At 39.5% G+C, this 17,934-nt stretch overlaps 1 protein-coding gene across 5 annotated transcripts in view; it reads right to left on the bottom strand.

Moving 5' to 3' along the window:
* The window catches only part of gask1a (golgi associated kinase 1A), a 61,671-nt gene extending 45,265 nt beyond the window's left edge, over positions 1-16,406 (bottom strand). For 3 of the 5 annotated variants that reach the window (XM_051407006.1, XM_051407008.1, XM_051407009.1), the window contains exon 1: positions 16,043-16,405. In XM_051407006.1, the coding sequence (XP_051262966.1) occupies positions 16,043-16,045 (3 nt within the window). In that variant the 5' untranslated portion in view covers positions 16,046-16,405. Of the gene's footprint in view, positions 1-16,042 lie in introns of all 5 variants that reach the window. The other 2 variants (XM_051407010.1, XM_051407005.1) reach the window with 2 other exon arrangements.
* Positions 16,407-17,934: the final 1,528 nt, after the last annotated feature.

Below are 17,934 nucleotides of genomic sequence, written 5' to 3'. Positions count from 1 at the left end.
CATATTCATGAATGCTGAATAGCAAAACACACTTTTCACCAAAATACCACCTTGCCTTTTTGTGTCATTTGCATGTAACCGCTATTGTGTTGCACCTTTCCGCCCACATTTGCACCACATATGCAGTGCTAGATATTATAGGTACAATGCATTTCAAGGTAAGACCCCGGGAATACCTATCAGAGCTTTTGAAATACAAGAAGGATGTGGTATTAATATATAGAGAGAAAGGAAGGAAGAAAGCAATAATGTACTAGCCCAAGGACAACCAAGCCTGAGGCGGATGGATACATCAATAAGTCGTGTAATAGCTGAAGTAATATGAACCAATATGATGGGAGCGCACAAATACAGGAATAAATGATCATACAGCTGGAAGTGATGCATGTAGGCAGTTACATGTAAGCATACAGTATGAAAGCCTTCAGTATGAACTCCACCCTGTATGTGCTTCCACATGCTATGTGTACTGCACACTGATTTATATATTTCAATGCTGTCAGGTCAATAAGTGTATATCTAATGATCCACAGCAGCTCCTTCTGAAGAAGAAACCTGTACTGCACTGTATTCCTGCACAGTGAAATTTGAGCTGGCCTCTGTACTGATCTCCTGTCAGCAACTTTCTCCTCTGGAAAGCAGCCGTAGGATTAAATTACAAAGGGGAAATCTGACATGGATCAAATCTGCCAGGGATGTTGTTTTTGAGGAATGTTCAGTGTTTCTAATGAAGAGCCATCTTTAGAGACAGAAGTTACATCTTCTAAAAGAAGTACTTTTTTCAAAAGGTATTACTGTTCACTATGCTACACTACTATATACAGTACTTTATGTTAAGTTGAAAATAAGGTTTTCATCAGTCTTACATACTTTAAATCTGCTCTGCTTTCCTTACAAAAGCTGTGGAATGTATGCCCAGCAGAAACATCCAATCAATGCACTCCCCATTTCAGACTGTTAATCAGTAGAAACATGGTAGTTCAACATGGTGTTCAAGATGCCGTAGAAGAGGGCCTGCACCCTCTGTAGATAAAATGGCTCATTCTAAGGTAACAAAAACACAACCATTCTTATTTTCAGGCGATTATACACTAATAAAAACATACCTATGATATAAGTATTATATTCCATTTCTGCTATACTGGACTGTTAAGGGATCAAGAAAGTTACTCAAATTCACTGTGGGGGACTGCTAATTTCATCTATCCAATAGTTTCAGTCTACCAACAAACCCACAGGCAAACATTATCATCCCTGTTGACGAGCTAGTGTGGCTGAAAAAACAATGGTCAAATCAATGCAGAAGAGGGCAAGACGTTCTCACTGGCTCCCAACTCCCAATATGCAACTCAGTAGGGTCTCTCATTAGGTCGACACATATCTTTAGCACTCAATGTCCACAGTTTGCAATGTAAACTTCCTTAAACATTTGTAGTCTCGACACTGAAATGACCTTAATGAAATTTTTTCTCACAAGAAATTATAAAACTATTTTCAAAAGCTGAGTAATACTTTTCATGAGATAAAACTGAGCACAAGCAATGAAAAAGATTAAAGGTTCCTGAAAGCATCTTGTCTTGGAACTGGAAAGCTGGGGAAGAAACCTGGAATAATTATCTGCTATAAAACTGAGACCAGGAGGCATGCATCTTCCTTCACCTTTGCCCTTTGGCTTCTCCTCCAACCTTTGTTAGCTCAGCTTTCCTGGAAAAAGGCATGGTATGCTGGTATTCAATTACAGAGGAGTACACAGGGATGGAATAGAGAAATGCATTCTGGATAATTAAGTTATCCAGGGGGATATTAAAAGCATTGCTGGCTTTTGTAATCTTTAATTAGCACTCACCAACATTTATCAGTGCTGTAACAGTGAAGTCAATTACCTCTTTGCCCCATCTGGCAGCATTTAGACTTTACAGATTTACTTTTACACAGACATTAAGGGTTAGGGTTAGTCTACATGCAGTGTGTGCAATGCTCATTGTTTTGGCTTTACAACCCACAACTTCACTGTTTGGTTCAGTCTCATTGTTCTTATATTGTTAGTTATCAAGTTAGTGTCTAACTGGTGAACAGTTAACAGCTAAAGAGACACCGCCACAGGGCACGACTCTGAGATGTCGCATCTGCAACACTATTTTTGTCTGTCCTGCACACAGCTTCATGCCCCACCAGAAGCCATTCTGAAGAGGATTGTTCATCTCTTCAGATTTAATTGATTTCGACATTATTCCTTGTTTATGTGCTTTTACCATGGGTAAGTAGGGTATGTAATTTTTTTGTCTGTTTTTATAACCAGGGGTCTGCACAGGGTGTTTATTTTGAAAATTCACCTGATTTTCTGTGATGATTTTCTTTGTCAGACTTCCTGCGATTCTGCTCTGTGCTGTTTGACGCGGGTGGTCGTGTCTTCTGTCAGGGAGTCGCTTCTGGTACGCTTATTCTGCTGCACTTCTGATGGAATCACAGGTATTGTCTAGAATGGCCATGATCAGCTCTGGTTGCGTTGAAGCCTTGCTGGGGGAATTATGCAGTTAGGAGCCCAAAACAGAGCTAGCAAGCAGGCTTAAGCCAATCCCTTGGATGAAACAAGTATCTAGCACAGATAATGTACTTTTTATACGTACAAGTAAAATGTGCCAATATCCGCACTTTTAAAGACCGGTAAAGCAACTTCTATAAAGAAAACTTGTTCTTTTAATCATTCTTATCAAAAGCATTGATCTGAAGCTCAATTCTGTAAAGGTTTTTCTTATAATAAAAGCAACATCTGATCAACTTATATTAATTTCAGGCTTAAATTTATAACTTTGGGTAAGTCCCATCCATTTCAGGTACAGATAGGAATAGAGATAATTTAGTTGGCTGAACAGATACAGATAATGGTGTACTAGATCAACTCTACTAAAAAGAGAGTGATTATTGGACCTAAATTCATCCAGTGGCCAGCAACACAACTGTGTGAACAAGAATGTCTTCGCTAATCAGCTTGCCATATTAATAATATGTCAATGTTATTTTTTATAGCTTGTAGTTCTGCCGCTAGGTGACCAAAAAATATCAACAAAGTAAGTTAATGTAAGTTAAAATGCATACTACTTTACTGTAAAGTAAAAAATAATATATGAAATTTAAGGTGTTATTCGAGTAATCTTTTGAGGATCTTTTATTGTGAATTTGCAGCATGTGATGTACCATACATTGATACAGTTGCGAAAGGCTAACTGCTAACTTTTTCTTGAATAATAATTATGTTTTATTTAGAACAAGCATTACCATATCAGTGTAGCCTCTACCGAGCATTTATATTGCTATACTGTAGCATATGATCTGACATCCCCAACACCTACTCTGTTTGTGTAGTGGCAGCTGTCACCCATTGTCTTTTGACTGTGTGTGTGTGTGTGTGTGTGTGTGTGTGTGTTCTGTCTGTATGGTGACCTGCCTGTCATCATATGTCAGCTGAGCTGCCGTGTGACAGCAGGCACAATCTGACTGACAGGCCTTCAGCTGGCCAACTGGTAGGTGTCTCTGGGGGGAGGGCATATCTGTGAATCATAGGCTGTGTGTGTACCTTTTTGCATATTCTGTCATTTGAATATTTGTCAGAATACATATACATGTATGATTGTCTGTATGTGCGTGAGTGACAGAAGAGTTTGAGGGATAGCTGGGAACAATCAGACACTATTATTGTACATGAGCATCCAGCTTGAGGTGTGAATTGCACATATTCCTGTTTATAAAAACCCATGTTCCGGTCCAGTTTGAATAAAATGGCATGCCCTGTTTCCTGGCATGCGATCACTGCCTCACAACAGTCAGTACTAATGATCAACATTAGCCGCTGATGAAGGCGACAGACTACTTAATGAGCCATTAAAAAATGTTAAAAGTATGAAATGAGGACCACTTGAGGAGAGTCAGTCTGTGCAGTCAAATTTGAGGCAAGAGTCTAAAAAGGGCTCAACACCAAGTCAGAACAGAAGTACACTTTCTCAGAACCTGAGGTGTAGTGCTATTTGTTTAACCCTTTGAACACTTCAATAGAAATGGTTATGCTTATTGTGATGTCATTTCTGTCAGTATGTTGACATAATTAATGTCCCTTAAATCTGTACAACTGCAAAAAAAAAAGTATTAAAATTGAGTCATAAATATATATAAATATAATACATCAAATTCACATTTTATCAAATAAAAACAAGAAAATAGAATGATTCAAAAGATTTCTAAATGTAGAAACATGTACAAAAGATTTCTGGACAATTTCTGTTAATTTCTACTTTCATTTTTTTGCTGCTCTTTTGCTCTTCCCCACCCGCGCATCATCCAGAGTGCACGACGTGATGATGTAAAGACAGAATGGATGCTCTAGCTATTATCATTTTTATTTGAAATTGATTTAACCAGGATAATGCAAAAAACGGCTGTCTGTGGGAGGTCTGCTTTTAGAGGGTTAAGTACCGGAATGCACCAGTGATCACACGGTTAAGTTGTGGCCAGTTTCAAAGGTTATGTAACCACTGCTCCTACAGGAGCAAGTTTACATACATTAGTCAGCTATAACTGACCATGCAATCTAAAAGGCTAGGTTCTAAAAACTTTCATTTCCTACAGGCACTGTGGATGCAGCTCAAGCTGGCCCCGTTTAACAGGCTGGCTTTGTGATGTTTCTTTAAATCATATAAAGAATCAGTCACAAGAGTGAATGATGAATGAAAGGATGCTTTGCTGCCTTTTCATCTTTCCTAGTGAATGTAAGCTAGCTACAGACTGGAGAAAAAGGCTACTGGAAAACCAACTTTGACCATTCCATTTGTTTTTATTGGCTTTCTTACAAAAATGAATATGAATTTCAACCAGATATGCAAACTGAGATGATATTCTACTTCTTCACTTGGACAAACAAAGTGGCAGAGCATTGTTCCAGTGCGCTCTGGCAGTACCACCACATAGCCAAGCCTAATTCAAGATTCAAACAGCACCTAGTAATATTTCTTATTCTGGTATCTAACTAGTTAACTCACAGTTCATTCAGGGCAATGTGCTGAATTTAAATGTGATAGGATCTGGAAATTGCCTGTAGTGTACACTGCACTATGGGAGCAGTGAACAGACTTTTTTTCTGAAAAAATTCCAAATTTAGTAAATTACTGTAGCTGTGCTTACAGTTTAGTTTGGATATGCCACATACATACATACAGCAACTTGCAAACAGAGAGGACTTTACTGACTGCACTTAATAAAAGCATAAATGTTAGATACTTTAGTCACACTTGAATCCCTTTGTTTAGCTTTGATTAATAAGATAGAGATATTTATTTTAAGCAGAACGTTTCTTACCTAATGCTTCCTACCAATGTCAAACACAATGTCAGACTGAACGATAGAGTGAAGAAATGAACAATTCAGTGTGATTATCAGGACTATAAAGCAACTTCATAGAATACTTTGGAAGAGCAAACCCTAGTGCTGCACAATTACTATAAGTCCAACATTGCATTCACCAAAGAAAAATATTTGTCTCATAATTATCTACTATCTCACTTTATTACAATCAACACCCTCAACGTTTAGCCAAAATCTGGTGCTCCCCTCTTAACTGACCCACAACAACCTACAACATCAGTTTCTACAGCCATGCTGAATGCAATAGGCTGAATAAGCTACAGATCTAATAATTACAAGATCTCTATCTACCAATTCATAATAAAATACAGAGCCATAATTCCAAGTTAGGTCACTATAAATATTTTTTCTTTCCTTGAATGCTTTTCCCGAAGTAATAACACAAAAGCTCCCAGAATGAATAATACACATATATGTGCTTGTGTCATAAATGAGAAGGTTGGTCGGATGAACCGATAAATTTGACATTTTGTAAGTTAGTGCCAAAGTCATTAAGGGCCATAAACAACAAGCCAGTCCCTATATGAAATCACCACCAGTGTAGGTAGATATCAAGTCTTTTGGACTTGTACATGCACTGGGACATTTTCTTGCAAAGCAAGCCTGTCCTCTATGGACTTCTGTGGTGATTAATTTAAGGTTTACCCTGCTCTTTTATTTCTTTGGGGGAACATTCAGTTATTTCAAAACATGTCTTCCTGTAAAAAATAAAATCTATCTGAATCACTTTCCACTGCCCTTGACGGTTTCCCATTTTGCAAAGGCAACCTCATAATAAAATATGTATTGCAGACAGCCACAAAACATCACTTTCTGTTCAGAGTGCCAAACCAATCTCACCTTGAAATGAAAAAGCTTTGTTAAAAAGCTTTGTTGTGAGTGAACAGACTTGATGTTTTTTTTTCTTTGGCTAAGGAATAAAGGATGCCGTGCTTTATGTTCCTTATCTCTGAGCATAGAATGAAGCCCAGACATCAGATCACAGCTCTGAAAGTAATTACTTCGTGGCTCAAAAATCCTCGCTCCATATGGCTGCAATGGGAGTGCACATGTGGTAGAATCTGTTCCCGTTGCACATTCCATTCTCCTAAGAGGAAGGTGCAGCATAAGAGGGAACATTTGCTGAGAAAAATGGTTGCCAAAAGATAACTGAGGCGGACTTTCAAAATCATTTGCTGACACGCAAGAAACAGACTAAATTTGGGCGGCGGCCAAAGCACATCCACTTAAGCCAAAATGACACAATTACTGTAACAGTAATTCAAGCACAAATAGCATAATGTTCTGGCTCTTATTCTTTTGTGAGTCACCTTATCATTAATACATGTTTTCAGTTTTTAAAATTAAGCTGGAGGAAGACTATCACAGCTACCGGAACCATAACCTTTTCTTAGTCCCCCTCCTGAGGTTGAACAAGTGTTGAATTTAGAGGGTCAGTGGCTGTACAGGTCACCACTGCTGCTTTAATAGGTTTTGGAACCCACCTCTACCAATGGAACCTGACTGCACCAGATGGTTTGTTACAAAGAGCAATCTGGAAAGTCATCATTGGAAACATTTTGGAAAAGGACAGGCACTTTCAAAAAATACAAGGCAGGTGATTGGATTAACCATCTGTCTATCACAGTCGAACTTCAACCAATCAGATCAAAGAACCCTATAACATGCTTCTGCTTTCAATAAGGAAATAGTCTCTCACTTGGAATCTCAATAGTTAATAGGTTATAAGAGCAGTGAGTGGTGAAATATCACCTCTCTACTTTTCTACTTTGTACTTTAAACTCCAGTAAACTGCTCCGCAATTGTCTCTGCTGTCTGTCTGCTCCCTGTATATAACATCATGATTACAACAAGTACGACCCTCAATGACAGAAAAACGTGGTAATACTTATATTAGTATATAACATTATAAATATTTTAAATATTATGGCAATTATTTTGGCAAGTAAGACTACATACCCTGCTCTCTTAAATGTCTCACTGCTATGGTGGCCTATAACATCAACATTCTAGTTTTAGCAAGTAAGTAACTGGAGACAAAAAAAAATCTACTCTACTCTCTGAATGTAAAAACAACTCAATGAAATCGGTTGAGAAATGTAAACTTTATAGTTCTTTTTGTCCAGAAAAAATGCAGCTCCCCGGTTTACTGGTATTTGTCCCAGCAGTGGGCTGAAGTGGTCAGTATGGTGTCTATGTATATATGTCTATGGGTTGGACACCAGTGCATAGGTTGAAGTCCGTCCAAAGAACCATCACAAAGCCAGTCTGTCCAGCAGCCTTGCAAGGTGACTACCATTGCCCCTTTTGCAGGGCCATTGTGGCTGTTCTTGTTGTTCTGATTTTACAGCCAAATTCCTACCAACCTTCAGGGAAGACCTTTGACAGAGGAAGTAACACTGTGATATTGGAGACTGTGGGCTACTTGTATAATGAGCTGTAAGGGTTGTCCACATACAGTAAGCCACTGACATGTGTCTTTAATAGTGCTGTCAAACGATTAAAATATTTAATCGCGATTAATCGCATAAAAGGGACATTGTGTAGTGTTTTAAGTATTTTATTAGCTAAAATCAATGTCTTCATTCATAAATGTGTCCTCAGTGGTGTAAATTTACCAGCACAAGCGTCACATGACTGAAACCAGCTATAACGGAGAAGGAGATCAGTGAGAGGCGCTTGTCACTACCCCGGCACATTTGAAAGTCTGCACTGCACTTTAGTTAATAATGGAGGATCATACTTATGCCGAGCCACAGGAGAAGGAATCCTCGTCGCCAAAAAAGCGATAAAAGGGAATTAAAAAGGCAACATGACCGGCAAATTCAAAAAACGAGGGTAAACATTGGTGTAGCTTATCCCAGGTGGAAAGAGCTAATGAAGGAGAAAGACTTTCAAAGGGACACTGAAGTTGCCTGCTTTCTCCTCGACAGGTAGGCTTCTTGGTACATAACGGCTACCGTAGTTGTAACACGCATTTGAAAACGCGAGGCGCTAGAGAGCACTATTCGTTTGAATGCAAAATACAATTTCACTGCTAGATGGGAGAAATTCCTACACAATGTCCCTTTAATGTCATAGTTAACTCGGAATTAATCGCAATTAATCGCACACTTTTATCTATTCTAAATGTCCCTTGATTTCTTTTTGTCCCATTATTTTTTCTTATTTTAATGTTCTCATCAACATGGAAAAGTGGATCAGCTTGTTTTGTGCAAATGTTGTTTTTATTGAAAAATCATCCATTGTCGTCTGGCTTTGACGAGGGGGAGGAGAATTGCCATCAGCTGTATACTTGGCCATCAAGTGGTATTTCAGACTGGACGTGCTGCGATGATAGCTCAGTTCACAACGACAAAACACACAGATCACTTTGGTCTTGTCAATGGAACCATTTGGCAACTTTTTAAAAGTAAACTTTCCATTCAGAATATTATTGGCATCCATTTCGGGGTCTCACGCTCGCCATCCACTCAAAACGTAACGTCTACTACTCTTAAACAAGTGTGTGCGGCGTGCCTGTTGTTTTATTTCTGGTCTAGCTAGATCCGATGTGGTGTTGTAGTTTTTCTAACGTTACTAGTTGTTGCAACAGCATGTGAAAAAATTGACGCCGTTAAAATGGGATCGCGTTAACGCCGTTAATAACACGTTTAACTGACAGCACTAGTCTTTAATAACACATCATCATGGACACTGAGTCCAATATCCTTTTAACAAGAACAACAGCTATGCTAGCGACTCTGCTAGGCTTATCAAGTATAATGTTCAGCAGGTTCACCATGTTAGTTCGTGTTAGCATGCTAACATGTAATCATGGTTGTCTCACAACATTTTGTGGCAACCCATCAGGTGTTGAGATGAGACATAGATGTTGAGATATTTCTCAGGATAGTAAAAAATCCCTGCTGGTGGCACAAGAGGAGAATCATAGGATCAACAAAGTCTTTAGGCTTCATTCTCTTGGCATCATGGATATCTGCACGAGATTTCATGGCAATCCATGCAATAGTAGTAGAGATATTTCAGTCTGGAGCACAGTGGTGGACTGACTGCCTGGCATTGCCATCCCTTGCTAGTGGCATAGGTAAGAGTGAGAAAACAGCAGCTTACTTGTGGCTTATAAACTCCATTTCAAATTCGATTTCCTCCTTTATTCAAAACAATAATTAAGCAGGAAATTTGTTAGAGATTGTTTCTGTGTTATGAAGTTGGTAGGAGAGGCACTCTGTATAATCACTAATCCGTAGCCTTCACAGCCAACATTGCCTCTTTTACCTCCATCCAGAAACTAAAGAAGAGATTTTACAGAAACACGGTATAAAAAACTCTTTAACTTTATTGCTCATTGGCTGCAGTTTATTTTGACAACTCATTCTGTTGCATGCAACTCTCAAACTTGAACATTTGGCAGTAGAGGAGAAAAGTTCCGAATGGAAATGACTTTGTCCTCTGGGAAGTATAAAAGTGCTCTGTAAATTTCACAGCAATCTGGCCAGTAGCATTTCATATTTCTTCTGTACAAGTAGAAAATTAGAGCTGATGGTGAGATGGTGAGAGGTCTTCTGTACAAGTAGAAAATTAGAGCTGATGGTGAGATGGTGAGAGGTCAGGGGGTGAATGCTTACCACCTCTGTTAAGCAATTTCCTGGGGGAAACTCTGCAATATAGCCAGTAGTGTCAGGATAAATTGCTTTCTACAAAAGTTTTGGACAGTTTGACTGTCAGATGGAAGGAGAAACACCAATGGACCAATTGATGTGTAGTACAACAAACACTGGCACCCTCAGGTCCCACCGCTAGCAAGTTAGACAAAAAAATAAATGTTGGATATTGATTTTACTGTAAATATGCATATTTAATTCAAATAAATGGCAATCAATGTAGCTTGTCACATCTGACCTCTGCCTGTCTTGTCCTCACGCCTTTCTCCCCCCTCTTCTTTCATACACTTTCCCATTCCCTCTCTCATATCTGTTAATTATTCTATTTTTTTTCAGTTCCTCGGCTCTGCTTCCTATCACTCTGCTCTGTCCTCCTTTGACTGTCACGCAACCACCTGCAGTTACAACCCATACAGATGTAATTTTTATGCTGTGGCGACCAACCTGGTTATTTTGTTTTACAAACAAGCTGCGGGGATCTGCCTGCACACACAAGCAAACACACGCACACACACACACACAGACACACACACACACACACAGACACAGCAAGTGCTACCTGTCTGTGCCTGAGAGGTAGAAGAAGAGATACTCTAGAAAAGGAGAGAAAGAGAGTGACAGTTTTTTACAAGGCTACTTCTCTTAAATGCTCTGAGGAGACGGGGGAACACAGCCCATCAGGCATCATAAAGCAAACGGCTTTTAGCACTGAGCTGTTTTAACACCTCCACTGTAAAGACCACCACTGACTATAAACACTACTGTGTTCCAGTACTTATTCCAGCCTTTATGCGTCATCCTGTTTATACCCTGTTAACACCCCCTTTCTCTACCTTGTTCTTACCCCTGCCTGTCTCTCTCTTTGACCACCCACTACCTGGTTTGCTTAAACAACAAGTCACTCTGCACATCATGAGCGTTCAATGACACACGAGCCACCTCCGCACAGAGACGAGCGGCAGATGGCTGTGTGGACGATGTCCCTCTTGGAGTTACTCGTGGCAGATTGAGTGGGAGGCAAAGTGCCTCTGAAGTCACTTTCACTGTATTGAAATCTCTCCTATTGTTCTCTGTCCAGTTGGTCTGTACAAAGCCAATGCCACAAAGCTTCAGAGGGCGGCAAATCATTCATTCTACATACACAGACACACAAATGCCAGAGGCTGTTAGACAGCATGCATTTTCATCATCTATTGACTGCTGTTTTTTCAAATGTGCTTACATATTTTATTCACTCTTTTCTGGTTTATTATCTTATAGTGTAAACATTTTAAATAAACACTAAGGCCAGCAGGATATGGGCTTATACTGGGAGCTTAATGAAATGCCTTGGTGAGTCAACTAAGTTCATCACTGGGAGTAGGAAGTTGAATTTCCCCAGCCAACATTACACTACATAACATTATACTTATTTTAAATTGGCTAAATAAACATTATACAAGCTCTACATTTTAAAACCTTGATTAACTGTTTCATAGAGCTTAATGTAATTTCTGATTGATAAAAGAAAGCAGAATGCTCTGATGTCAGTGGTTAACTGTTAATCAGTTTGATGAGGCATGCTAAATAAAGCTCAGTGTGGAACCATTTCCTACTACTAGCTATACTATGCTGTATCACAGTAAGCAAGCACCCGGCTTCCATTTTTGAGAATGGTTTGCAGTGTTGCTGCTATACAACAATCAGTGTGGTAGAAGACGTAATGTTAGTTCGGTCCCTCAAGCCCGAATACGTTATGCCATCAAGCTGCTGTGTAACTTAAATGTACTGAAAAACATTCTGAGGTGAATAATGACGAGCTGAAAGTCAAGCTTGCTCTGACTCCCAACTGCTGTACCAACAGCTCTCACACACAAACACAAGCTAACATTGCATCACCACTAACTAACTTCATCACTGCTGAATGGGAGATAAACACTTATTATGCTCCTCACTCAGAGTCTCTCCGTCTGGTACACATCAGACAACCTTGGTGAGACACTAACTAGTGCAGTGGAGACATGAGGCCTCTATGGCGCGCCCTCTATTTCTTAAAAATGAACTGTTTTAATGGGTGCTGTGCTATAAAAGGCTAAATTGATCATTAATCATAAATTAGTCCCTAGCTCTGACACAATACAAACTAAGATATGTTTTTGATATTACACAATTTTTTAACCCCATTGTTTTCTTTGTGGCTGCACACCCCCACAGGTGCTTTAAACCACTGTGGTTGAATGGACCTCTGCTCTGGTTGAAGCTGGGTGGAGCTATGCTTGGAATTACATGATGCACAAAACCAAAAATGGGCCGTTAAAGATGAATAAATGCTACAGGCCAATGATCAGATTTCTCCCCTAATCTCAAGCCTTTTTTTGAAGAGTGGATTTCTTATTTGAACTGCAGTAGTGATAGAAGACGTTGTTTCCTGACTTGATAGACCTGACAGACAAATTGGAGCTTTTCCTGACAGCACAAATGTGACTGAATTTAACAAATATAAAATCAATTTTAAGTAATAGAAACTGGCTTATTTATCTGTCTAGAGGCTACTTTCTTCTAGTACTCACTCCATTCAATGATCTCTCCTTTCATTCAGCCACTCTGTTGTTCGCATATTCTTGTAAAAAGCAGATTAGAAACCTGGTTACCTGTACACATGACCAAGAAGGTTTCTCTAATCCCCGGCTGATTATGAAAAGTTTCTGCATTTACATGACATTTAAGAAAACGTGATCTTAAAGCAGACATGTTGACTTTTCTAAGGTGTAAGTAATAAAGTTGACTGCAATCCATTTAGGTCAAACAGTTTCCAGGCCCTTGTATTGTGTACGCTGGCTGCCCTGGACACTTAATGGAACTGAGCCATTATTAGCGTCATTAATTACACCAGTGCTTTCGCTGCTATAAAAGGCAAAATATCTGCAATGAAAAAGGTCTACTAGGCCTCCTTAATGCTGGTTGTTGCTGAAGATATCGTGTGTGGCTGCTCACAATGAGAACTGTACTTAAACCTTGCACTGCAATGTCTGCAAGGAACAAATGAAGTTGGAATCAAACTGAAATGGACACATTCCTAAGCTGTGTGCAGTCTTTCCTAGAGTTAGATGCATAGTGAGCACAAGTCACGCTACAATACTGCAGCCAGTTATGATTCAGAAGATACATGCATGCCAGCTCATTAACGATTAAATGCGAGGGTCATGGCTTCGAGGTAAATCTGCTTTAGTTTCCCCTCCGGTCATTTGGCTGGACGCTGCACATTTAAAGGTGAAGCTGAGATTTCATGGGTCATTCATAATGCAACAGGGCAAGAAACGCTCTGCCCTGCTGGATGAATGTGTCAGCATGAGGGGGGAGGTAGAATCTGTACAAAAATGTGTGCACGGGAGGCGGTGTGTGGGTAAATGTCCATGCATTAGGGCCATCCTGTGCCAATGTGCTGCCTCAGGCAAAATCGTTAATTATAGCCAGAAACCTGAGTTTATAATGAGGCAGACATTTCCTGTCATTTTAAATTGCTCGCTTTCTTTAGATGGAATGAAGTCAGGAAGGTTTGCTTTTGCACATACAATATCCATAATAAATGACAGTCTGCTGCTGCACTGAAACATATGTGTGTGTATTTGTCCAGTAGAAATGTTAGATGGTACTCAATTAAGTTACCCTGCAGGGCTAGTGAAAACATAATAGAAAAGTGGAGTTCACAACTGTTTCAGAGTGACTGCAGAGCTCGGGGTCCTAGTGCCTGCTAGTTGCTGTGTTGTGTGTGAGAGAGAGAAAGAAAAAACAAGAAGGTTGGTTGACTCGGCCTAGAGCTCCAAACCACACTCCTTTCATTTTCAAAATCTAAGGGAGTGTGTGGGGGCACTTCATACACACTCAGTCACTCCAGTCAGTTAAAGCTGCAGTAGGAACCTGTAATAAAAATAACTTTTTTGCCATTTTGGCTGAAACTTTCACTATATCCTGACAGTAGAACACGAGACAGATAATCTGTGGAAAAATCAGCTTCCTCTGGTTCCTCCTAGTGCTCCTGGGAATAAGACTCAACAATCAACGATCTTGGCCACCAACCCAAAACGTCTTTCTATCGTTCTCGGCTTGGTTTTCATTCAGGCCTGGTGGATTCTTCCAAATGCCATTAGGAGCACTAGGAGCCAGAGAAACCTTTTTTCACAGATTATCTGTCTCATGTACTACTGTTAGGATATAGTGAAAGTTTCAGTAAATATATTTTTTTAAATCACCTACTGCACCTTTAAAGCATGGCTACCCCTCTATTTTTCTTTCTCCCTGCACACAGACGTAGACGTGGAGCAAAGGAACAGGAAAGCACAGCTGAGAACACAATGAGCGGCAGCAGGACAGCAGTCCCTGGTGTTTAACATACAAAGACTGACTATACTGCTGGTCTGGAGGGGTTTATGTGCCCAGCGCTGAATTCCAATGTGGGCCCCGTAACTGAAGAACAGACCTGACATCTGCAGAGGACTGGAAGGTTATGTCTCAAACAAATCTTACAAACTTAAAAAGGAAAGGTAGCAGTGAATGTGCCACACTTTAATGTATAAAAGTAACTCTGAAACATCTACACGTGGACCAATCTGTCACATTCGTTGAATGTAATGTGCAACAACAACTTAAATCAACTTAGTGTACTTTTGTTCCTACTGAAGGGTGTAGTGGGGATGTAGACTAAGCGGCTATTTAGTCAGAAATGTCCAAAATAGATAAACGTGAGAAGAAAAGGAGAAAAGAGAAGAATGGGCAGAGAGTTTCCCTCTTGGTTTCTATGTGGCAGCTCAGACCAGGGGCCTGTCTGCTCTGCATATGGAACCAATTTGAAATGTGAGACTGCAGAGACTGCCTGAAAGACAGACAATCACCCGACAGAAGATAGGAAAACGCTATTTTGACTTGCCAGCCGAGCTATTTTCGAAGTTTACCTCTTTAGTAAACATATGCAAATATGTCTGGCGACACAGTTGTTTGTGCTCTCCCTATTATCTCCATTATGTCTGTACTGCATTTCCTTTCAGTTGTTGCCTTTCCATCTATTTCAATTTTACATCTGAGATGACTAAACTACAAAGATTGATTGATTGATTGATTGATAGATTGATAGACAGAGTGGGGCTGAAAGTATTTTAATTGCCAATTAATCTGCAAACTATGTTCTCAAAACATCTGACAATTTACCAGAACTACTTCCCACAGTCTTCAAATTGTTTATTTTGTCCGACCAACAGTCCAAATCCCAACGATGCAAATAAGAAATGTTTGGTAGTTTGCAGTACAATTTGCAAATGTACAATTTTACTGCAACTGTTTATTATTAATATTTTTAATGTTCTTTTTTGATGAATTTAGATTATTTTTTTTTATCCATTTGTAACTTCCATTTACGACCTTTTTGCTTTTTTGTTTTTTGGTGTTTTGGGTTAACAGAAAATATAACTAGGAAAGATGTTTCCTTGTATACTTTTACACAGTCATTTAATAAATAAACCTTGGAAGAAAAATAAGAAAATAAATAAATCAAAAACAAAACAAATGTTGAATGCCCCTTTTCCTAATGCTAGACTACACCAAATGCTATAGGCTATAAAACAGCTGCATTCTGTCCTGTTATAGTATTTGTTGACTGATCATGTCCGCAGTTTGAATGTGGTTTTTGGCTTTTAGGAAGATGCAGTGGGCTTCCAGCAAAACCAAATTGTTTCAAAGTAAAAGCTTTGAGAAAAGTCTGAAAAATGAATACAATTTTGTATAGGGCTTTTTCTTCTTCCCTACCAACAATAACACTGAGAACAACTGAGCCAGCATTTAAGCTGCTGGTGACAACAACTGACACTCTTAAAGCCATAACTGAACTCGCATCTGCAGGTCCAGGATCTGCCTACTCAGCAGAGCCCAAACTTCGGTGTGTTCCGTTTAGTTTGAGTCGGCTGGAGGGGAAACGTTAGCACGAACAGGAGTCTTACCATGGTTCATATCCCCGCTCGAGAGCATGCCACTCCAGCCTCTTTAAAGTCATTTATCGCTGAGACATCCGTCCCGAGGTCGGTCGATCTCCGCACGAGCACTGGACAGCCGGTGGTCCTGAAGTTGCAGCCGCGCGCGACTCACTCAGTCACTTTACTTTGAAAAACCTCTCCACAGTTAACTAAACGCAGTTTGCTTTGTTTAAAAAGTTGCATACAGTACAGGTCACATCACCATACGTTCACTTCCTTCACTGCAAACTAAACATTGATCGACATGCTGTCGCGAGCCCAGCCTCCCCCGGGGGAACGCGCTGCTCCACGCGAGCGTCTGGGAAAGCTGATTTCAAAGTAAAAGCCCCTGTGTTAAAGGAGGAACTCAGACTGCTTGGAGTGAAATATGAGAAGAGTCTTCCCCCTCCACAAAATAATGTATGGAAGTCCATTTCCGCCAATGTGACGGAAAAAAGGATTCTCTAAGTCAATTATCATAAGAAACTTTCTCAAAATACTGAGAGACTTTTTCAGTATTTTGACTTAGTATCTTAAAATAATGACTTATAATGAGTATCACACAGTCATTATTTTGAGATACTAAGTCAATATACTGAAAAATAATCTTTTTTCCCTGTTACATTGGTGGAAATGGGCTTCCATAATGACGTCTCTCCCTGCTGCCAGAAAACTCAAGACAGACCCTGACACAGGGAATAACCCAGACTATATTGCCTCGAAATGGAAAACATAGCTTTACATATTTTATGGAAATGTTTGGAAGGGGAAATCAAATTCACACGCATACAAACATCTTTTCCCAGCCACATGGGAAATCAAATAAGTTATTTTTAAAGTGGAAAGAAATCATAATGATATGTAGCTAAAGGTTGTTTGGCTACCATATCTAAAAAAGCACATGACATGAGATAAATGAAGTGTCACTGCCATATCCCTGACCTCTACTGGTGACGGTATGACTCGCTGTCACCTATCATAGGTTACATAGAGCATGCATGTATAATGATATCTGAATAATAACTTAGTAGGTACACATTTCATATTTACTAACATATCCACATACTTAACAGATTTCATAACAGTCATAAGCTTGTATTGTCTGTTTGACTCATATGTCCTGCTGCTTTTTCTGCTTTTTTTCATACACACTAATAATGATGTAAGCAGGGCCTGAAATGGGTCAGTACTCAACGGAACTGAGTACCGGCACTTCAGATTTTTGTCCACAAGAGTACCCTTACTTCTTATTGAGTACCGCCACCTCTGGTGAGCATGGTCGTAACCGTCACCGAGGTCAAGACCTCAGTATTTTTTCCCAGGGGCATATTTCCTTTAATGCCTTGACTGGTTAAAGGTTAATGAGGGTTTATTATTAATAATAACAATATAGCTTTTTTAAATTCTATTTTAGCTCCCTATATCAAGTTATTATCAATAGCTTTAATGTCCTAGAGAAACTTAAAGTATTATATACTAATATCATTAACTGATGAGAGACAGTTCAGTTCATCAGCAGGACCAGATAATGACAGTATCTTATGACCTCTGCCACAAGCTGTGCACCCCATACTGCACTCTCGTAGAAGGTTAAGGGTGCCCTCTTGTGTTCAACAAGGCTATCTGAACTTTTGGCTTTTCTATGTCTGTGTACACTATCATGTGTTTGTCCTAAGCCCAGTAGATGCTGACATAATCAGCACAAATAATAATTTCCTAACTCATTCTAAGCTGGTTTTGAGTATGTTGTGCATTTATACAGGAAAAGTGAAAATAATCAATTAAGGTGTCTGTATGCATAGTAAATTCACTTGAGTGCACAATGAAAATAGAGAGACTAGTCATAACTGTTGGTGAAACTGTGGAAGCCCATTTCTGCC

Source organism: Dicentrarchus labrax, unplaced genomic scaffold, assembly GCF_905237075.1.
Source record: "Dicentrarchus labrax unplaced genomic scaffold, dlabrax2021, whole genome shotgun sequence".
NCBI lineage: Eukaryota > Metazoa > Chordata > Actinopteri > Moronidae > Dicentrarchus > Dicentrarchus labrax.
This window is presented reverse-complemented; position numbering and strand designations above follow the sequence as displayed.